Source organism: Stegostoma tigrinum, chromosome 1 (assembly GCF_030684315.1).
Source record: "Stegostoma tigrinum isolate sSteTig4 chromosome 1, sSteTig4.hap1, whole genome shotgun sequence".
Lineage (NCBI taxonomy): Eukaryota > Metazoa > Chordata > Chondrichthyes > Orectolobiformes > Stegostomatidae > Stegostoma > Stegostoma tigrinum.
In genome coordinates this window covers 57,339,101-57,362,551 of record NC_081354.1, presented here as the reverse complement: position 1 = coordinate 57,362,551, position 23,451 = coordinate 57,339,101, and the positions used below count along the sequence as shown (strand labels likewise).

The 23,451-nt window shown below is 41.2% G+C and overlaps 1 protein-coding gene across 1 annotated transcript in view; it reads right to left on the bottom strand.

The window, feature by feature from the left end:
• Window positions 1–23,451, bottom strand: part of cpe (carboxypeptidase E) — a 106,623-nt gene that overhangs the window by 7,730 nt on the left and 75,442 nt on the right. Inside the window, exons 4-7 of the mRNA XM_048543517.2 lie at window positions 22,869–22,986; window positions 19,782–19,964; window positions 7,083–7,222; window positions 4,348–4,447 (exon numbers count right to left, since the gene is read on the bottom strand). Of these exons, the coding sequence (XP_048399474.1) occupies window positions 4,348–4,447; window positions 7,083–7,222; window positions 19,782–19,964; window positions 22,869–22,986 (541 nt within the window). The remainder of the gene's footprint in view (window positions 1–4,347; window positions 4,448–7,082; window positions 7,223–19,781; window positions 19,965–22,868; window positions 22,987–23,451) is intronic.

Here is a 23,451-nt window from a genome sequence, read left to right as displayed (position 1 = left end):
CCGTGTTTTAGAGGAAGTATAAATGATAGTTTAACAAAACTTGGGATAATTGCAACTGTGCCGAGAGGTGGATGTGAGGGATTGGATTATCAATAGGAAATGCAGGGAGAAGGGAAGCCCCCAGGCTGCTATTTCCCAGATGTTCTGATAGCAATAAAATATCAATAAAATGCCTTCATGTCTGTCCAGCAGCTATTATCCCCCACAGCTGGAAGAGACAGAAACAGTCACAGCTCTTTACTAAAATGTTTAAAGCTAGTCTCTATTCACAGAAATTGCACTATATCTTTTACACTCATGGAACTACTGTGTTGTTTTCACTTTCAATTAACTTCCAAATATTCTGATATATTGACTGTAAAGGCTGATCTTTCATTGGAAGAAATCCTGAAGATCAATAGGTTAATACTCGTTAGTCTCTGAGATTTTGGTGCAAGAACCTGTTCCCATACATCTAGAAATCCCTCAGAGATCCTGCCATTGCCTCCGTCTTCAAGAAAGGAGACAAAGTGGATAGTCGGAACTGCCGAGGAAATGCCCTACTGTCCATCGCAGGGAAGATCTTCACCTGTATCCTTGCTAAGTACCTTGTCCCTCTCTGAGGAAATCCTTTGAGCGGCTCCCGACTAAAGCATGGAACTACGGACGGGATTTTCACCGCTCAGCAACTCCAAAAGCAATGCCAGGAACAATACCAGCCAGTCTACATGGCCCTTATCAATCTGACTGAGGCTTTTGACTCAGTCAATCAGGAAGTGTTATGGATGACCCTGTCAAAGGCCAGCCATCCAAAGGAATTCATCAACATCTTCCACGTCCTCCACAACAAGATGTCAGCAATGGTCCTCACCAACAGTGATATGACACAATACTGGAGGTCAAGACAGGGGCTAAGCAGAGATGTGTCATCACTCCCACCCTTTTCTCCATCTTCATTGCCATTATTCTTCACCTTGTCAAGAACAGGTTGGAAACTGTCTACAGGAAGGAGGTAAAACTTTTTCTAACCTCAACCAATTGAAATCCAACAAGCAAACAACAATATCCTCACTTGTGGAACTTCTCTCTCAGAACAGAATTTTCAAGCCTCACCTAATGCCTTCATAGAAACACACTGAAAAACTAGTCTCAGCATCAACCTCATGGAGGCTCAAATACTTTACTGACCTGTCCCAGGTCAAGTTCCAGTCCACCCCGTATTAAAATTGATGGAGAAATTCTCCAAAATGCAGAACATTCCCCTACAAGGGGGAGCCACAAAATGCAGAACATTCCCCTACAAGGAGGAGCCACCTCTCATCTATGGTTGACATCAATGTGGCGATCCAACACTGCATCAAATCTGCAAGTGCCATATTCAGGCTGCCAAGGATGACATTCTTCTGATACCACAATCCTTGTATATAAGGCAGTCACCCTTCCAACTCTTCTGTATGACTCCTAAACTTGGAAATCATAAAGGGGTCATCTCAAGGACCTGGAGAAGTACTATTAATGATTTGTGAGATGGATTCTCCACATCACCTAGCAGGACAGGCATATCAATATCAGGGTGCCTGAAGCAGTCAATAACACCAATATCAAGGCCGTAATCATGTGAAACCAACTTCACAGGGTTGCCGTGCGCTGAGGATGCCTGAATTCTGACTGCTAAAGTAAACGATCTTCACCTACCTCAAGGGAGATGCTCAAATGAGAGGAGGACTGAAGAAGCATTTTAATGACTCCCTAAAGGTTTTCCTCAAGAAATGACAGATACATATCAACATGTGGGAGATCCTCACTCAGAAGGTACTGATTGGAGGAATTTCCTGTGTGAAGGGATGCAAACGTGGCAACAAGAGGAAAGTGTGGAAGAGGAACTGGAGAAAGGAATGCCAGATCACTTCAGCTAGCTCAGCTTACATGGCCACATAGTTGTTCTTGTTTAAGATTCAATACTTCCAACTTAAAATTTAATTTTTTCTACTTTTCAGGTTATCACCCCTATTTTACCTTGCACTACTTTTATCATTTAAATCTTTCCTTCCTTCCAACCTACGACATGCCTTCACTTTTTATCAACCTTCCTTTCTTTACTTCAATGCTTGTTTAAAACTTGGTACATTTCTCATCCTGTCCAGTTCTGACAAAAGATTGCGGGGTTCCTCAAATGCGATTCTGTCTCTCCCCATTGATGCAGACTGGCTTCTTGAACATTTCCAACATTCCCTCTTTATATTCCAGGTTTACAGCATTCACAATAATTTGTTTTTCTTTTGTAGCCACGTTAAATGCCTACCTTATGAGGCAATACATCAGAAAAGTTCTAGCAGGGGGAGTACGGATGGGTTATGGTGATAAGGATAAGAGGAAAGGGCACAAATTACAAATGCTGTAGAGTTGGAGGAACACGCCTTCTCTTCCTGGCTCCAAAGGCATCAAAAAGATTTTTTTTTAAAAGCAGACGCACAGTCTCAGAGTTAACCAACAAAAAAATTTTGAGTAAGGCAGCTCTACCTGCTGACCTGTTCACTGTGGATGGGTTTTGAACAGCAACTGATTAATAAGCATCATGTACCTATTTTCCACATTTAAGGGATTTATTGAATCCTAGGGCTTTTCTCCGTTTTCATGACTTGCGCTGGGTGGTGCACTTGTAAACTTATCAAAATGGTGAAATCAATTACAAAATCAAAGAAGTTACAATTTTTACAATGTAAGTTCATTTGCAGAGAGTCATGCACACTGGACCACCCAGTATAGTTCCTCCAAGTTATCCACATATTTGAAATGCCTCACCCCTAAACCATTCTCATGAATCATTTTTGCACCTTCTCTGATGCTTTCACACCCTTCTTAGATTATGGCATCCACAACCGAATACAGAACTCAAGCTGAAACTGAAAGCATGCTTTCCGAATATCCATCATGGCTTCCTTGCTTTTGTATTCAATGTCGCTATTTAAAAAGCCCACAATTCCAAATACCTTTCTGACCATTTTCTCAACCTGTCATCTTGATTTTGTGCACCCATGCCATCAGATCAAGATATTTCCTTCAAAACGGTTTGGTTTATTTTATATTGCAATTTCTCTTACCTCCCACGACATTGTATTGCTTCACATCTATCTGCAAAAGATTTTATCTGACACCTTCCGGCCCACTCTACCAGCCTATGACTCCTGAACCTACCTCTATCCTTTTAGTTCTTTAAATAATGAGACCAATATTGTTCAGATCTGGTCTCCCAAAGGCTTATACACCTGAAGCATAATTTTTCCACTTTGGTATACAATTCTCCTCAAAACAAACAAGAAAGTTCTATTCACCTTCCAAATTATTTTCTCTATCTGCATTCTGATCTGTTGTGAATCATGCACAAGGGCACTTTGAACTCTTGCAGTCTCTCACAATTTCACATGTTCCTACATTTTCCTCAATCTGTCAGATCTTTCCCTGTTTATTTAACTGTCTATATCCCTTTTTTAAACCTTCCTCATATCCTCCTCACAACTTAATTTCCTAAATCTTTCAATAGGAAATTTAGCAACCTTATCTCCATTTCCGTCATCCAATGGACTTATATGAATATAAAAAGTTGACATCCCAGCACTGACGTTTATTGCACACTACTTGGTGCATCTTACAAACTCAAACGTTACTCATTAATGCTCACTGTTTCCTATCTGAGCCAATATGTTACTCCTCCCCTACACAATGAACATTTATTCTCTGCAATAGCCTCTGATGTAGCAATTTATCAAATGCCTTCTGGAAATATAAGTCCCTCTTCATTCACAGAAAATGCTTCTTCCGCAAAGAAGTCCAATAAATTCATTGATAATAATTTTCCTTTCACAAAACCATGTTGACTCTGCCTGATTACCTTGAGTTCCTCTAAGTGGGCTGCGTTAACATTTTAGTAGTAATTTCTAACATCTTCTCTTTGACAAACATTCCACTAGCAGTTTCCTGCTTTTTGAATAAAGGAGTTAGTTTCGTTATTATCCAACCTAAAAAGAACCTTTCTAAATTTTAGAAAGCTAAAATCAATGCATTCCTTTCAAAGCCCTAAGGTGAAGATGAATCCCATTAAGACTTGAGACTTGTCAGCCCCACGTACCTGATCACCTTTCTATCTGATGTAATTTTGGTAACTCTATACGATGCCTTGATAGCTGCAGAAAATTAAGGTAACAAGCAAATATTGATTGATGGGAGGCATGCAAAGGACAAACACAAGGTTTCATTCATGTAATTAATAAAGTTGCCATCAGTAAAGGCTGATTTACTCCTAAATGCACAAGAGTTTCTTTTTGTTTTTACATTTTAGGAGGCCAAAAATAACTAGAATTTTGTACATACCAGATGTGATGTCATGGTTTATGCCTTCCACAGATATAGTCGCGTTCGAAATCGGATTCCCATGATGGTCTCGGACAAACCCTTTAACACCACGATGCACCTGAAACATAATCAGGATTATGTCAACAATAGCCAATAGCATCCATAAGTCTTCACTTGGAGGGAGGGGTTAGGCAAGGGAATTATTTATGAATTGTACTAAAAATCTCACCAGACATTTGTATGGGGAGACCAGCAAAGAGGTGGAAGTGAGAAAAAAACATTCCTGCAAAGGATTTTTGCTTTTCATTGCTTTGGATAATGCTCAAACTATACAGCGGAAGAAAAACGAAGGAGACCGAAAGCCAAAAGGATAGCTTTGAGACAAAAATGTTCTGCAGCTCTGATTACAGCCTTATATAGATACAGGATTAGAACAACTTTATTCCAGCATGTGAAAAATCAGTACAGATCAGAATGTTGTGGGTGCTTTAAATTCAAAGATAATGTAAATGTAGTTCAAATACTGTTTGTCAACTTTCCATTGCTAAAAACAAATCACATTTAACAGAAGGACAAAACCAGCCATACAGCAGAATCATTCATTCTGTAATCATAGTCTTTTGGAAATAATACAATGGCCCAGATGTTTACCACCAAAGTAAGGAGCATGAGTTGGAAATGATCTGAAATGGCAGACTGGTTTCTGTTTTAAAGGGTCCCATTATACCCAGTGTTGTTGAAGGAATGGGTAAGGGTTTGTCAGGCTCAAAATCTCTGCAAGTAGAATGCAGGTAGCACATGGATCCCACATATCCCTATGGCAATTCATGTCTCCTTACCACCGCAGTGCTCCCTCATCCTCCCATGCCACTTCCACGTCAACATATATCCCAAATCTTCCCCATGCCTATCAATATCCCTCCACATCAATTAATTACACCATCCCATCAACCCACTCCCCTCAAGATAGTTATCTCATACCCCCATGCCACCTCCATAACCACAACATGCCTTCCATGCCACCTCTATAGCCACTCACCCAAAATCCACCATGAGCCATTTGGAGATGAAGGAAAAGTAAACTTCTAACAAGCTAGTACAGCTCTTACTCAAACATATTTTGTTGAGAAAATTACTGCCAATTCGTCTGACCTAATCAAAGCTTTTGGATCGCCAGTGTGCTGTTAGCAAAAAAACCAAACAGAACTATTATAACCTAGTCCTTTAATAGCCTCTTTAAACTGTTAAACTATAAAATGTTGAGGTAATGTCTTACAGCATTTGAAACTCAGCCAAAGTTTCACAATGTCTCAGCTTAATAAGCGTCCTTTGGAAATGCCAATTTCGTTTACATAAAAAGCATTTATGTCTATTCTATCAATCTGTGGAAACCACATTCCAGGTTAAGGCCCTTAAAAGCTACTAATTTTCTAAAATTTATCACAAATATCAACTGGCCCTTCTGAATTTGATTTTCCTGCCTTGGGAAACTGGTTCTATCCAAAATGGAAGTAGGACCTCTCAGTCCACATCGGTCTTTTTGAAGAGTCTTTGGCGTTAACCCAACTTAATGAAATACTAACAGCAAGTAAAGTATACAGTGTTTCTGTGCAGTCAAAAATTGTCTCATCCCTGTGTGGGTCCCTGGAAAAGTGACAAAATATATTTTGGGGACTTTATTTGAAGAGATATCAGAATACAATAGATTACTTAAACTTTACTGTTATCTAACTTTTTACAGATAAAGGGAGACATGTTGGTGTTTATGGAGTGAAAAACCTACAAAACTGGATGGAAAAGAATGCAATTTATCACAAACAAGTGCAAATAGACAGTATTCAATCCCCATACTGTGGAACCATCAATAATGTGATCACATGACAGAGATTAGTTCATGCTTGGCAATATCTTATTAGTTCACAAGGACGTCCACTGCAGGAAGTCTGGGGATATGAAGATTATAGACAGAAGCCAGTGCCTTCAACAAAAGGATGCAGAATCCACCACACTGAAGTGGAGCTAATTTGTTCTACCTGTGAGATTTTAATTTTTCCTTACAGGGATTTAACCATAACTTCAATTAGAAAAGCAAAAAACCCACTGTTGCTTAGATTAAATCATTGTGAGATTCTCACCACAAACATCTGATCTCTGGTTTCTCTTCAGAAAAGAATTCATTAGCCTGTAATGCTTCTAAAAACAATGTTGAAGGGCTAAAGTAATTGCAATGTCTTGGATTCTTTTAACGACTTGCAACTTTCAGGTACATGCTACGTTTATCATAGTCACTGTGTGTGAGTTGTGCGTGTGAGTGTGTGTGCGTGTGAGTGAGTGTGTTGTGCATGTGAGTGCGTGTGAGTGTGTGTGTGTGTGTGTGTGTGTGTGTGTGTGAGTATGTTGTGTGTGTGAGTGAGTATGTTGTGCGTGTGTGTGTGCGTGTGTGTGAGTGAGTATGTTGTGCGTGAGTGTGTGTGTGTGTGTCTGTGTGTTGTGCAAATGAGTGGATTTTGCTGCGTTTTATATTTCAAGTATTAAGAAAAACAAATGATTTATATTTCTTTTAATTTAAACATGCAAGAAGCTCAGTTTATGCCTGTGCTTGAAAACATTGCACCTTTAAAACATCATGTTGCAGTCAGTTGAGGGATTAAAGAAGGGGGCATTATCCAATATCTCTTCCCTGTCTACCCACAATAGCACATTTTAAAATGGGTTTCATCTAATATCAACATCTACTAGATATTTTCACTAACCTGCTTAATGTAATTAATGAGAGAGTCTTTATTCTCTGCCCAATACTGTGGGAGTGTGTCTTCTGGTGGGAACTTTTGGCAACTTAGTTCCAGTGTGATTTCAAAGCAGTTGCTGCTCAAGTAATTGAAGTCTTGCATACCTAGAAAATTATAAATTGACAAGTTAGAAGATCTAATTGGGATATATGTGGACAATAGAAAAGCATTGTGACATGGAAAAACGTCATGCAGATCAGGAAGGCTGCAGGGTCCATTTAGGCTGAGTTAGTTGATCAGAAACAGCAACCCAGTCAACCTCAGGGCCCCCAGATTAATCTGGAAAGGGTTCTTGATCCTTCTATCACAGGAAACATTGTCCTCACACCCATCATATCAAGATACCTCAGGATCTTATATGTTTTAAACAATCACCTCACATTCTTTCAAACTTCAGCAGATACATGTCTCGCCTAATTGAACATTTCCTCATCAGACAACATGCTCCTTACAGGTATTAGTCTGTTAAACCTTCTCTGAAATGCTTCCAATGCAAATACAGGCTTCCATAAATAAGGTGACAAATAATATCTTCCAGAGTTCCTCCCAGCCTTCCAGATCCTGATTTACAGTTCCTTTTATGTGCATATGCTCCAGTGAAAACTGCTGTAAAATATCTTTCAATTCATCTGGCTATCTCTTCTTTTACCATTATCTTTTGTCGAGATTCTCTATCTATTGGACTAGTGTTCACTTTATCAAATCTGTTCTTTTCAAAATACATACGGAAACTCTTACAATATTTTTATACTTTTGGTGAGCGTTCTCCCATACTCCTTAGGATGTTTTTGGTCTCTTTTGCTTTTTACTATAGTCTGTCCAATCTTCTGACCTGCCACTAGTCTCTGCACAATTATATGCTTTTCCTTTAAGTTTGTGTCAACCACAAACCGTAGGTTCATTCTTTATAATGCCCTTATTTTGGAAAATGTATTTATTCGGTGTATTCTTAAGAATCCCCATAAAAGTGCACCACTGCACCTCTATTGATCCATTATTGAACCTCAGTTTGCCAATTCAGGGCCCCTCCTCTCTTTCACAAACTGAATATAAAATGTAATCATAACAAGATTACCTCAGGATGCGTTTACTGTGGGATCATTAATTGAACTTATCTTGATGTCCAATGCCAGGTTCGCGAATGAAGGATTTGTCATTGAGTAACGGTTGAGGACTCTGGGTCTGTATTCAATGGAGTTTCAAAGCATGGGGGAAGTCTCATTGAAACTTACAGAATCTTATTGATAGGCCTGGATAGAGTGGACATAGAGAAGATGTTTCCTGTAGTGGAAGAGTCTAGAACCTAACTTTAAATGTAAAGGGTACAGTCTGCAAGTGAAGGGACAACCTTTTAGAATTGAGAGGAGGAAGAATTCCTTGAGCCAGAGGGTAATAAATCTGTGGAATTCATTGCTGCAGAGGTCTGTGGAGGCCTATTACTGAGTGTGTTTAAGACAGAGATAGATAGATTCTTGGATAGTCAGAGGACCAAGGGGAGAAGGCAGGAGAACGGGATTGAGAAACATATCAGTCATCTTACACTGTGGAAGAGACTCAATGGGTTAAGTGGCCTAATTCAAGTGCTAAATGTAATGGCATACCTTGTGGTCTAGTAAAGCTTGCTCCGTGGATAATCCAGGGTTATCTCAAAAATATTCTGTGAAATCCTCATTCCAGTTACCTTTGTCCATCTGACTTTTCCCATCTACATAAACTAATTAAAATCTGCCAAGACTATCGATGTATCTTTCTGGCAAGCTCACGTTATTCTTTCTTGAATGTTCTGCCCTATTATGTGGTTACAGTTAGGGGGCCTCTACACAACAGAACATCCAACACGGTTGGCTGCCCTCTTGCCTCTGAGTTACAATGTCTTGGATTGAGCGCAAGAATCTGGGCTGAAATTACAGTCCATCACTGAGACCATGTGATACAGATGAACATGTCCTGCCTTTAGTTAACACAGTTAACCCAGACTTACACCTGTTTAACTGGATGGAAGGAAATAATCCCAAGGCGTTATTTTGAAGACTACAGTGATCTTAATTGCCGTTCCCAGTCAATATTTATCAACATCAGGAAAAACAGACATACATCAACATTGAGATGTAGACAGATCTCGGAGTTTCCAGTGCATGAATCATAGAAGGTTAGTATGCAGGTACAGCAAGTAATCAGGAAAGTTAACAGAATGTTGCATTTTGTTACAAAGGGAATTTAATGTAAGAGTAGGGAGGCTATGCTTCAACTATACAGAGCATTGGTGCGACAGCATCTTGAATATTACGTACAGTTGTAGTCAGTGAACTCACTGACGGATGTAATGTGACACTGAGAATGTGCAGATTGCCTCATGAGGAAAGGCTAGACCTGTATCCTCTGAAGTTTAGAAGAGTCAGAGGTGACTTAATTGAAATAATGAGATCCTGAGGTGTTCTGACCATGTGGATGGAAAAGGATACATCCTCTGGTGGAAGAATCATTGTTTAAAAATAAAGGGTTGGCCATTTAAGACAGGGATGAGGTGGAAAAAAAATTCTGAGGGTTAAGTGGTTCTAGAATTCCCTTCTTCAATGGCAGTGGATACAAAATCTTAAATATTTTTATGGCAGATTCTTGATTTCCAAACTGATGAAAATGATGAGGGATATGGAGGAATGAGGAGTTGAGGTTGGTTAAAATCACATCAGCTGTGATCTTATTGAATGGTAGGGCAAGTTCAAACAGCCTACTCTTGTTCCTTGATCCTCAGACTGATGTTTATGGGAGCTTACTATTTGCAAATTATCTATTATGTTTCTTACCTTTAAATAGTTGCTAAACTTCAAAAGGATTTCACTGGCCTTAAAGCCTTTTGAGGGGTCCAGTGTTGTGAAAAGTACCAGGGAGACACCAAATTTTGAACGTCCAATGTGCAATTGCTTGAACTTACAAATGCAATCCCATACAGGGGTGTAATTTTAAATATATAACATACGAATGTATCCTACACTTGCAAACAGCTATTTCATATTGTCCTGCTTTGCATTCCAAATTGCGTACAAATCAACTTGCGAGCAAACTCAAGAACAAAACTCGTTTGCAACCCAGGGACTGCCTATAAAAATATATATGCAAGTTTCTCTTTTTGCACAGATCTCTCTGGGAATATTAATCTTTCTTACCCTAGATTAACGTTAGGGAGACGTCATGTACCAGTTAGTAGTTACCAGGGGAAGGTGGTGTCAGGGCCCGTAAACTGAAACTAGAAATGCACAAAGGGAGGGCATTATCAATTACTGACGAGTAAAATGAAAGAAAACTTAAAAGTAGGACTCTTCAATAAGAAAGCACAAAAGTTTGAAGCAGGAAAAGATACAGTAAATTCAAAACCAAAAAATAAGTTAAACTGGAATGCAGAAGGTTATTCTTATGAGGTCACAACGGAGGAGGAGAAGAAAGTACACACTGTAGCTAAGAAGCAGTGAAACGCTGGATGGGATAAGCATAGCAAGACAGGAAACATAAGAAGTTTACATCTTTGGAAGGAATTAACAAGGCCATGAAATGTAACTCAGGCTGCTAAGAGGCACAAGGGATGAAATAGCAGAGACTCTGACCATCATTTTCCAATGCTGTCAGGCTACAGATAGGGTGCAGGATAACTGGAGTATGTTAAGGTTGCACAATTGCTTAAAATGCAAGGAAGGGACAGACAGAGAACATACAGGCTTGTCACTCTAACCTCAGAGATGGGAATATTATTGGGAAAAAACGTTGTATAAATCATTATTAGAGAGGCATGGATTGATCATAGAAACTAGGGGCAGGAGTAGGCCATTTGGCCCTTCACCATTCAATATGTTCATGGCTGACTCTCTATCACAACATCGTATTCCCACTTTCGAGAACAGATATCTCAGAATTCTTCAGGGAATTTTGTGTGTAGTCTGATTGTATTTTGTGACAAGGAACTTTGCTGAGGGTAGTATATCTGATGTAGCCAATGTGGACTTTACCAAGGTTTCTGACCAGGTCCCTCAGGCCAGACAAGGCAAACAGTAACAGCTAAAGCGAAAGTAGCAAACTGGATCAGAATCAGGTCAGTGGCAGGAAACAAAAAGGTATTTGCTGACGAGTGGAAAATTGTTTGCAGTGGGATTTTGAAGAGCATTGTAACAATTCCCTTGGTTTTCACAGCAAATATCAATTACATGGATGTAAATGGACATAACTGAGTTTGCAACCGATCCAAAAATTGGGCCTATCTTTGGCAGTTAGGATGAAAGCTGTAAATTGAAGGAGGATATCAATAAATTGGAAAGGTGGTTCTCAAAAATGTTATCAAATTTCAATCCAGAGAACAATGAAGCCTTATTTGCTAGGGGATACATAATAAATGGCATATCCTGGCGATGTATAGACAGACTGAATAGATTCCACAGCTCACTGAAAGCAGCACAGGTAGATGAGCTGGTCATGATGGCAAAGTGATAGTACATTTTACTAGGCAAAGTTTAGCTCATTATTCTTATAATTAGCTGGGAGAGTATGCTCAAACCATAGAAATGTAATTTTTCTTGGACTACAGCTAAAATACTGTACACAGTGCTAGTCACTACATTACAATAAGGACATGAGTCTTCCAGAAAGATGGTTTGTGAGGATGATGCCAGGAATGTAGAATGAGAAAAGACTGAACACACCGAGGCTTCGGAACAGAAGAAACTGAGGAGACACCCAGGAGTTGTGTACAAAATTATAAATGTGACAGTAGATTGGAAGGATTGATTTTATTTAGCAGGAAAGTTAGGACATTGATTTAAAGTAATTGGGAAAAGGATCAGAAAGGTGTTGAGGGCAATTTTTAACTTAGAAAGGGAGTTGGGCATCTGGAACTCACTGCCCAAAACAACGATAGATGCGAAAACCTACATGTTTGAAAAATACTCATCCTTGGAATGCATCAGGTACAGAATAATGGACAAAGAGCCTGAATGTGGGATTCAGCTGTAGATATGCTTTTGGCTATCATAGATGGGTTGGATTTTACACTGAGGGCAAACGGCCCATATCTCAGTTACATCTGTCTGCGGCAAATAAAACAGTCTCTATTTAACTAGCTCACCCTGATTCAATATTTTGGGCAAGGCCCTTTAATCAGTACTCGCTCAGCCTCAAGGAGAACGTCCCAACTCAAAGAACTGCTGGCCAGAGACTGGTGAGGTGGTAAGCACGCTCGCTGAGCCGGCGAGCTTGCGTGCAAACATTTCATTATCTGGCAGGGTGACAAAATGTTTACCACCAAACCTGCCGGCTCGGCGAGCATGCCTACAACCCCGTCCACAACCTGAGCTAGAGGCTGGTGCCTCTGTTCACCAGCTGTGCTGTGCAGGAGTGGTACAGACTGATGCTACTGCAGGTAGGGCATCTGGTGGCATCCAGCAACAGACTTGGATACTGCAGTAAGTCCAAGATGTGTCTGGGGCCAGGCTGACAAGGCCTAGTGAAAGGGATGATGGGGTTCACATTTGCAAAGCAGGATGGGTGGTGGCATCTGACCGACACAGAGGGCCCAGCATGGAGGCAACCCAGCCCCCCACAGGTTGCACATTGAGCACAGACTGCTACTGGAAATGAAAGAATAAGACGAGGCTTCTAATCGTTCATCAAATGTCAACTTCAAGCATCAACTGAGGTCCATGCTGATGGTCCAATCGATGCTCCTCCTGCCATCCATAAAAGCGTGACAGAATAGAGGATTTGTAGACTAGCCCGAGGTACAGTTCCACTTGCACAGCACCAAATGTTGTGGGTTTACCTGCCTGCTTCCATGCCTGAAAGTGGTCCCCAAAATATAGCCATTGTGCCGAATGGCCTCCTCTGCAGAAAATCATTCTGTGGTTTTGTGTGTTTAAATATATTCCAAATGGTAACCCAGACAACACTTGAGATCCTTACATCTGTTCATTCATATCAGATCCTGCCAGTTTCCAATTAACTTCTCTCCTAAGGTTCCAGCAAAAGGTCTGACCCACAAACATCAGTTATGGCAACCACTGGTGCGGATGTATTTGGTGGCTATTGCATTGGTAAGTCTCAAAATCATCTAACTCTGCACACAAGTTGCTGAATTCCCTTTGCAAAAACATTAGTTGATGAAAAATTGGTTGAATGGAGAATGCACTTAAACACTGGCAGCAGTTCTCAATTACATACTGTGTTATGTTTCAGAAGTATTCGGCGCAACGAAATGCATTACAACAAGCCTGTACGAAAAACATCATCATTTTCTAGTTAAGGCAATTTTTTCCATCATTCTTTGCCCAAAAGTAGATTTGGAACCGATTTGATACGGCTGGCAGTGATTAGCCTGCTGGAGAAACATGCAATTTGCAACAGTGCGACAAGCAAAGCTAGTGTTTATAAAGATTATGTTGTCATTTGTATCAAACTGCATCATATTAGTCAGGAACTGTACAAATAGGTCTGAAACATTCATTGCTGTCCAATGTGACACACCCACCTAAGAAAGTATTAAATTTCTACACAATTCTACAATACTTGAAGTAGCCTGGGTTGTGTTCCAAGTCAGTATCTTTTCAGATTAACACCTGCTGGTCCTGTAAAGTAAATGGGGAGTTCAGTTTTTTTATCTGTTTGTGTTCCAGGTCTCCACTTGTCCAAGCTAAATCGCGCACTTAACACAAAACAGCAGCCCAACACAGGGTTTAATTTCCATTTAGGCACAAGAATACATTTTTTTTGAATCCCCACAGATTTTGCTTTCAATCCTCTGTCAGGAAAATCATTACCAATTGCAACATGCGTGTATTGTTACAACTACCAAGCTGAGGATTTTTATGTTTTGGGAATGTCTCTTTCATTTAGAGCGGAACGGAGGGATGAATTGGGTGCTGCGACCCATTCAGAAATTGGCCCGATAAGAAGTTGGGTGGCTTGGTGCTAAATTTAAAGAGGGAGCCAGGGATGTTTTAAAGGGGAAAATGTGCATAGTGTCATTCCTGCTGACAATGGCAAAACATCTGTAATGATTGTGGGTCAACTGCTAGTATTCAGCTCTCACAGGGAGACCTTCAGAATGTTTTGCAAAAAGTTATGTTTGAAACAATTGATCTAAATCAAAGCAATAAAATAAGCAGTGGTCTAGATGATGAATAATTAGCATATCTGCCTGCATACAACTACTAACCTGACATTCAGGTTGGCACAGAGATGACTAGGAAGAGGAATGATTACTTAGAAATGTATTGTAGCCTCAGTTTACGAGACTGATCTGATTCTAACAGAAATAGTTAAGTCTGCACGAATCTAAGAGAGTGGGGGGATCGAAACAGAGAGACAGACCAAAAGAAATACTGACACAGTCTGCATTGCTCATTCAGCAGAATGAGGATGGGAGCACACACTCAGCTTATCGAACTACATCCTCAAGGAAGTAAAGGAGTGCAATAGCTTTGTCTAGAGGGAGGAATCTCCACATTAACCATCACCAGGAAAGTCAGTTGGGGATTGAGAAAGTATTTCACTAGAGAAGGATAAAAAAGCAAGCCATCATCATAAATAGGGAGAGAGGGGGAGGCAGACCGAAGATGGAGAGAAAAGTAGATGGGTGGAGAGGAGCATATAGGTGGGGAGGTAGGGAGGGGATAGGTCAGTCCAGGGAAGACGGACAGGTCAAGGAGGTGGGATGAGGTTAGTAGGTAGGAAATGGAGGTGCAGCTTGGGGTGGGAGGAAGGGATGGGTGAGAGGAAGAACAGGTTAGGGAGGCAGAGGCAGGCTGGACTGGTTTTGGGATGCAGTGGGGGGAGGGGATGAGCTGGGCTGGTTGTGTGATGCAGTGAGGGGAGGGGACGAACTGGGCTGGTTTTGGGATGCGTTGGGGGAAGGGGAGATTTTGAAGCTGGTGAAGTCCACATTGATACCATTGGGCTGCAGGGTTCCCAAGCGGAATGAGTTGCTGTTCCTGCAACCTTCGGGTGGCATCATTCGGAGGCGGAGGAATTGGGAATAGGGGATGGAATTTTTGCAGGAGGGTGGGTGGGAGGAGGTGCATTCTAGGTAGCTGTGGGAGTCGGTGGGCTTGAAATGGACATCAGTTACAAGCTGGTTGCCTTAGATGGAGACTGAGGCTTCCAAATCCTATTCCCAATTCCTCCGCCTCCGCCGCATCTGCTCCCAGGATAAGGCATTCCACTCCCACACATCCCAGATGTCCAAGTTCTTCAAGGACCACAACTTTCCCCCCACCGTGGTCGAGAATGCCCTTGACCGCGTCTCCCACATTTCCCGCAACACATCCCTCACATCCCGCCCCCGCCACAACCACGCAAAGAGGAACCCCCTCGTTCTCACATACCACCCCACCAACCTCCGGATACAACGCATCATCTTCCGACACTTCCGCCATCTACAATCCGACCCCACCACCCAAGACATTTTTCCATCCCCACCCTTGTCTGCCTTCCAGAGAGACCACTCTCTCCGTGACTCCCTTGTTTGCTCCACACTGCCCTCCAACCCCACCACACTCGGCACCTTCCCCTGCAACCGCAGCAAATGCTACACTTGCCCCCACACCTCCTCCCTCACCCCCATCCCAGGCCCCAAGATGACTTTCCATATTAAGCAGAGGTTCACCTGCACATCTGCCAATGTGGTATACTGTATCCATTGTACCCGGTGTGGCTTCCTCTACATTGGGGAAACCAAGCGGAGGCTTGGGGGTCGCTTTGCAGAACACCTCCGCTCGGTTCGCAATAAACAACTGCACCTCCCAGTCGCAAACCATTTCCACTCCCCCTCCCATTCTTTAGATGACATGTCCATCATGGGCCTCCTGCAGTGCCACAATGATGCCACCCGAAGGCTGCAGGAACAGCAAATCATATTCCGCTTGGGAACCCTGCAGCCCAATGGTATCAATGTGGACTTCACCAGCTTCAAAATCTCCCCTCCCCCACCGCATCCCTAAACCAACCCAGTTCGTCCCCTCCCCCCACTGCACCACACAACCAGCCCAGCTCTTACCCTCCACCCACAGCATCCCAAAACCAGCCCAGCCTGTCTCTGCCTCCCCAACCTGTTCTTCCTCTCACCCATCCCTTCCTGCCACCCCAAGCCGCACCTCCATTTCCCACCTACTAACCTCATCCCACCTCCTTGACCTGTCCGTCTTCCCTGGACTGACCTATCCCCTCCCTACCTCCCCACCTATACGCTCCTCTCCACCTATCTTCTTTTCTCTCCATCTTCGGTCCATCTCCCCCTCTCTCCCTATTTATTCCAGAACCCTCACCCCTGCCCTTCTCTGATGAAGGGTCCTGGCCCGAAACGTCAGCTTTTGTGCTCCTGAGATGCTGCTTGGCCTGCTGTGTTCATCCAGCTCCATACTTTATTACCATCATCAATACAAGTATCTTTCAACTGGTCTCTTGAGAATGAAGTGTCCACCTAAGGGACAGAATAAAGTTTAAATGTGATGAAAGAGGGTAGGGATTTTCAATCTTTATAAAAGTTGGGGAGATGGTACACTAGTGATAGTGCCAGTGGACTATTAATCCAGAAACCCAGATAATGTTCTAGAACTGAGGTTTGAAACATTCTGTAGCAGATGATCGAATTTGTATTGAATGCAAATCTGTAATTAAGAGTCTAATAATGACCATGAAAAACAAATTGTTGTTTATCAGAAAAAAAACTTCTGATTCAGTAATGTTCTTTAAGAAAGGAAATTGGTCCTTACCTGATCTGGCCGATATGTAATGTGTTTGACTCTGAATTGCCCTTGGGACAAGTCGGAATGGGCAATAAATGCTGGCCTAGCCACCAACATCTATGTCCCATGAATGGCATTTTTTGAAATGTTAAAAATATGATGGGAAAATCATTTGTAATACAGAGCATAATCTAGTCAATATCATCTTCAGTTATTTGATACAATGATTGCCTTAAAATTTGAAATTTTGAGAGTCACTGGAAATTCAAATAAACATAAAAAAACTGCAAATGCCAGAAATCTGAAACAAAAACGGTATGTGCTGGAGAAACTCTGCCAGTCTCTCAGAATCTGAGGACGGAGAAAGTTAATGTTTCAATTCCAATTTGATTTTTCTTACTTCAAAGAAGAGCATATTGGAGACAAAATGTTAATTCTCTTCCTCTCTCCACACATGTTTGAAATGTTAACTCTGTTCCATTCTCTAGAACTGCTGAATTTCTCTAGCACTATCCATTCCCATATTTGCAATTCAAATATCTTTCAAAAAATTATTGGTATCCGCAGGGATTGTAACAGTATGTTTATATTCCTCCAATCTTTACTGTAAATAAGCTGCTTTAGTGAGTTGCAAAATAATGTTTAATGGGATTCCAATTTCAAATGGATAATAATTAGATTTTGCTATTCTGACTTGTTCAGTCTGACATCTTTGATAACCTTGTCAATCTACACATCCCAAATATAGAGATTCCTATCACGTCTTCATGTGGTCATAGCACAAAGGGTTTTCACCTAATGCCCATTCTCACATGCCACGTACAAATGAATGAGAAATGATGCAAACGTACAACAGAGGTCACAATTAAACATTTTCTTTGGCTAGGTATGCTAGGAGTCAATGTCCCTGTGCATTCAGAATGGACCAGGGCAATGCATTCTCTGTTTTTTTTAAAGAAAGGCCCAGTTTCTTTGAGTCACAACAATACCATCTTTTAGAACACAATACAATTATTTTCTATTATTTTTCAGGAAAGTTAAGAAGAAAAGCACAATGGTATACTAGTGATAGTGCCAGTGGACTATTAATCCAGAAACCCGGATATTGTTCTAGAACCCAGGTTTGGAACCTGCTGCAGCAGACATTTTGACCAGACATTTTTTTTGCTGATTTTGACATTGTTGCCTGCAACAGTACTTCACACACGTACAATATGGTCAAATTTTTAATGGTGGTAAGGCATGATACCAAATGTTATGCAGGTAGAATGTTGTGTCTCCACAGACCTTAAAGCAACTCATGGAGCATTTCCATTATTCAACCCTGCTATTAAAACACACATCATCCATTTAACCTTTATCTTTTCTCTAAGTAAATGAGAGAGCCTTTGTGAAATCTTAATCAGAAAGCTCAAAGTTAATAGTTGACAGACAGGATGTGTGGAATCTATAGTGTCAGTCACAAGTCAATTGCAAGGAGCTACAGTAAGTATGCTCAAAAAAGGTGAATGTTGCGGATTTTACATCTGTGCCTGGCCCTGCTCTGTTTAAAGAAATGTAGCTCAGAGAATCAGTGGCCAACGTATTAACAGTCTGATTCTTCAACTGAAGACACTGTTAAGAAACATTACAACTTCTGGGCACTCCAGATTTAACTGTAAATGTAAGACTTTAGTTCAACTGTTTAGTTTAGTTCAAGGTCAGGAGGCTGTGGTTTCAAAACCCATTCTAATCGTTAGATGTTACGGAACCATTGAGATCTATACATCATGTGTGAATGTGCGGGAGGCTCATTAAAAAAAACTCATGGTCTGTCTGTTGCCTTCCTGCTCACCCTGGCATATCTCCTATTTTACAGGGACCAGCAAAGGACTCAGATGGACATCCTGCTCCAGCGCCAATTGTGACCTTTAAGCAACCAATTAATGGCCAAGGGCCTCTTCCACTTGCCTCTATTTTACCCATGACAAGAGTACTTCCATGCCATGTGACTAGTCTGCAAACTTTTATTGCTCAAGCAAGTGGCTGACCAGATGTGCTGTGCCCCTCAGTGGCACTCCTTCAACTCATGCACAAGGTCATAGATCCCCTTTAACTGTACTCCCAGCCTCTCCAGCCTATCCCGAGATCTCCCATTTCCCCATTAAGGCCTGTGAGCCAGATCTCACCAATACCCAACACTTACCTAAGGTTCAATTTCCACTTCATTGGGGTTTGCCCTAGGCTCAAACCTGGCACCGCTGAGGAGACACAGTTGCTAGTAAATGGAAGTGTCTGGCAGCTCTCAAAAGCAGCACGTCCTCCTCAGATGAGGGTCGAAGTTTCAGTTCGAACCAATTCATGTCTTACCAAGCATAAAATGGCTGCGGGGCACTTGGCTTTTTTTGCTGGCTGGGTTCCCAACCAACCACTTAGTCAAGAAATACAGCATTCTATAAAAACAGCCTCTTAGGACTTAAAGCACATAATGTAGAGGAAAATCATATTTTGGTACTGAGGGACTGGGGAATGACACAAGTTACCTTAAACTAAGGTGCCCCCTGCCTTATGAGGTGGACATGAAGATCAAAGAAGAGACTGGGTTTACTCATGGGATCCTGGTTCAATTCATTTGTCAACTGAACCAACCACAAAAATAAAACCAACAATGCAGGTGAACGTACCGCTTATAATACTTGCTATTTATTGATATATTTAAATCCGGTTTCCTCACCTAACAACAGTCACTAGGTTTGAAAGTCAAATCCTGTGGAGCATAACGAGGACTTTGTCCGTTCTAAATGCAGATAACATTTAACTAAAGATATATATCAGTTCTGCTGTGATTTATGTAACAGAGTGCAATAAAAATAATAATTAAATTACAGGTGGATGACTATTACAGAGGATTGAATTTGATTTCACTGTCCAAAACGGTATTCTCCATAGATGCATCTTCACTTACCCCCTGGAACATTATACCAGGCTCCTCCATTGGTTATTCCATCAGTGAAGCTGGTATCATCATCATTCTGGCGGCACGGCAGTCTATTGGGATTAGACATGACTGGATTGAAAGAAGCATAAGCCTCAGCCAGGCTTTTAAAAATCTTATCATCTGGGCACTCACTATATTCATGGGTAGAACCTGCAAGAAACAGGGATTCACTGTTGAAGCAATCTGCTTAAATAAACATGAAACATCTTACAGACGATTTTTTGAAACAAAAGCAATTAAGGATACTATGTAAGCTAACCTCAATTGACTGATTGACTCAGGCTCAGCTCAATGCACAAATATTATATTGGATTTGGACGTCGATTTGTTCAGTTGTAAACTTTAGATGACTGATTAGATGCTACTTTGGTTTGTGATAAGAGATCTGAATAATACTATATAATAAAACAGTTGCTATCTGTGTGAACGCTCTGTCTGGTATGTGGGTAAAATTGGCAGAGACAGCATAGTGTATACATCTCTTGTCCTCACCTCTGGTTCTCAGTTACGGGCTAGTGTCCTAAGAGGAATGTCAAAGGTGTGAACCTGACAGCATCAAAATCCTCAAACACTTCCACCTAAAAGGACAACGGCAGCAGATACATGGGAATAGCATCACCTGCAAGTTCCCCTCCAAGCCACTCTCTATCCTGACATGGAAATATATCACCATTCCATCACCGCCACTGGGTCAAAATCTTAGAATTGTCTCCCTAAAGGCAGTGTGGGCCAACCCACGGCAAGTGGACTGCAATGGTTCAGCAAGGCAGCACACAACCACCTTCTCAAGGGCTCTGAAGGACAGGCAATAAATGCTGATCCAGACAATGATGCGCACGTCCCAGGAGTAAACAAAACAAAAATCAAATTGCATAGGAAATGGGAGCCCCAGATGCTCTCTAATCTTTGCTGTGTAGTTGATGGGGTTCAAAAATTTGGCCTCACTTACGAGGCTCCAGTACCCTGCTGTTGCCACTCCCGGCCCTGACTACTGATGTTGATTGTCTTGACAGGAAGGGATGTGGCATGGGTGGGGAAGGAGGCAAGGAGTAGATAAGATGGAAGGAAGTTGATGGAGGTCGGGTCGGGGGGGGTGGTGGTGGGTGATGCTGGATCAGCAAAGGAGAGAGGGTGGGTGGGATGGAAACAGGCAGAGAAAAAAAAGGAGAGGATAGGTGGTATTGGAGAGGACAGCATGGAAGGGGACAGCAATGGCCTGGGAGATTTGAAATAGGTTGGAGAAAGGATGGCGTTGGAGTAATGGAATAGAATATGAAGACAGAATAAGCGAGGGTGGGATTGAGGATAGGACAAAGATGATATGAGAAGAAATAGGATGGCATGAACAGGGTGGAATGACTTGGGATGAGGGGTTTAAAGAAAAACTGTTGCAATAAATTTATCAATTCAACAGGAAATGTTTTCCTAATCTCTGCCGTCTATGAGATACAGGATTGCAGAAACTCTGCTGCTAATCCCTACACATCTGCTTTTCCACATTATCACCATTCTTCTTGCTTCGTCTGTCAAATCAAATATCTCTCTGTGCAATTATGTGCGTTACTACAATTTTTAAAGCAAATTATGATTTATTACAGTTTGTACGTTATCCATTATGAAGAATGGTTACTTAAATGAGGTACTAAAGGTGTTTTGAGACCAATAAAGTTGACTGAAATGAAGCTGTGAATTTAAATTGGTTTGCATACGCAGAAGTTTTAATGACTGACTTAGTCTGGACAATGGATGCCAACCTTTTTGCCTTTAATCAATATAATGGAGTGTGCAGAGCTGCAAAATAATGTGAGCATACTTTCTGCACACCATAATGACATTTTGGGGAGTTTTCGGCATTCAAGCAACATGGACCCCTATTTTTTTGAAATATGGGGTCACTTCAATTCAATGTAACAATCTGAATCAAAATTTAATTTTCAGTGTAACAGTGATATCAAATAAAACTGCAAGTCAAACTTTTCATTGCTAACTGCGCCAGTACATGGAGGGTTTTTACATAAATTTGTCACCAATGTCTGCGAGGTCGGTCTGCTTTTAGTCTCAAAGAAATATTGTGCACAAGAGGGAAACATTGACACTTTCTGAGATAACATGGTCACATGCTAGTCTTTTTCTATAGCTGGTCAGACCCTAAAAAAACTTTGGATTTCTCTTTGCATCAGTTTGATTTGAATGTTTACAATATTGAAAACACAATACTGCTATAGTTCTCTACAATCACTTCTATCCTAACAAATTCAAGCCTTTTCTTCTTTATATCTAACTATAATAGTGTAAACAATAGTTGATTCGATAGCAGAAATAACTGCTTTTCAGTGATGCGTGCACTAAGCTTTGACATCAGGATGCATGTAACATCAAGAAAACAGGAAAACAGAGAAACTAAATGCAACATATCCGAAAGGAAAAGCAAATATTTTGATATGCTGTGAGTTGTGTTTAGACCCAACTGTCTTCAGCGGAAAGCTGAATTTATAAAAGGCACCGAAAAGGCACCTCAAAACATTACTTACATCTGTTAATTTCATGAAGTAGTCACATTCACCAACATAAACTGTCCAAGGTTCTGTGAAAACCACTAGCTAAAGGTTTCAGCAGGTAAGTGACTTCATTTGGTAATCCCCATTACTCCACTTTTATTACACCCTGCCAAACTGATTTTCCTTTTCAAAAAACTTTATTTCTAAAAAAGTAACACTAAAAAATTCCAAAACAAGGTAACTTACCAGAGCTAGAAAAATGTGAAAAATTACCTTGATATTTTGGCCCTGGCAGCAAGTCTGCACTGTAGAAAATGTTTGCGCTGGAACATGCCTGATAACGTCTGCTCTACAAACTTCAGGTGGTATCATGGAAGCTATTTGACACCTCCTCTGTAACCTTGCAATGTCCCACTCTCTGCTACCCCCTGACAGAGTTTGCACTTGTTATCAAGATGGCAATGCTCGGGGACGGACACAGCTTTATTAAATTTTTTCTCATGCTTCATACCTGTCTAGCAAACATTGTTTATCATTAGCTTTATTTTGTATTTACCAGTGCGAGTCTCATCATAGGGATAGTTCGCTACAACATCACCACCATGAAGATTGGCTGAGAGAACAAAAGGAATATCCATGATCCAGTGAATGACGGCTCTGGTCTCTGGCGCAAGCTGTGGGAATAAAACTCGCTCAGTACAATATGCATTACATGTTTTTACAAGATCATCCTGAATTATGGGCAGTAAGGAAAATATTTCATTATGCACACACATTGTGAATCTAAGGTGGAGGCTCCTAAACACGGGTTATTTACTGCAAACGTTTGGTGTTTGCTGCTCTAAAATCTTTAATTTTTTAAGCTGAAGATTTATTTCTCTTATTCCTTGCCACTTAGTCTCTTAACGCTGTCTTTCAGCCAGAACAGCCTACTACTTCACCTGTGTGGAAGAAAGCTCAGCAGCTTGAAATGAACACAGAGCAAATGCCCCACCTAGTGGACTGGCTGAGTACAACTCCAAAACGTGACTAAGCACTTACAATAATAATAATTACATTTCTGAAGAAGGGTCCAGACCTGAAACATCAGCTCTCTTGCTCCTCTGATGCTGCTTGACCTGCTGTGTTCATCCAGCTCT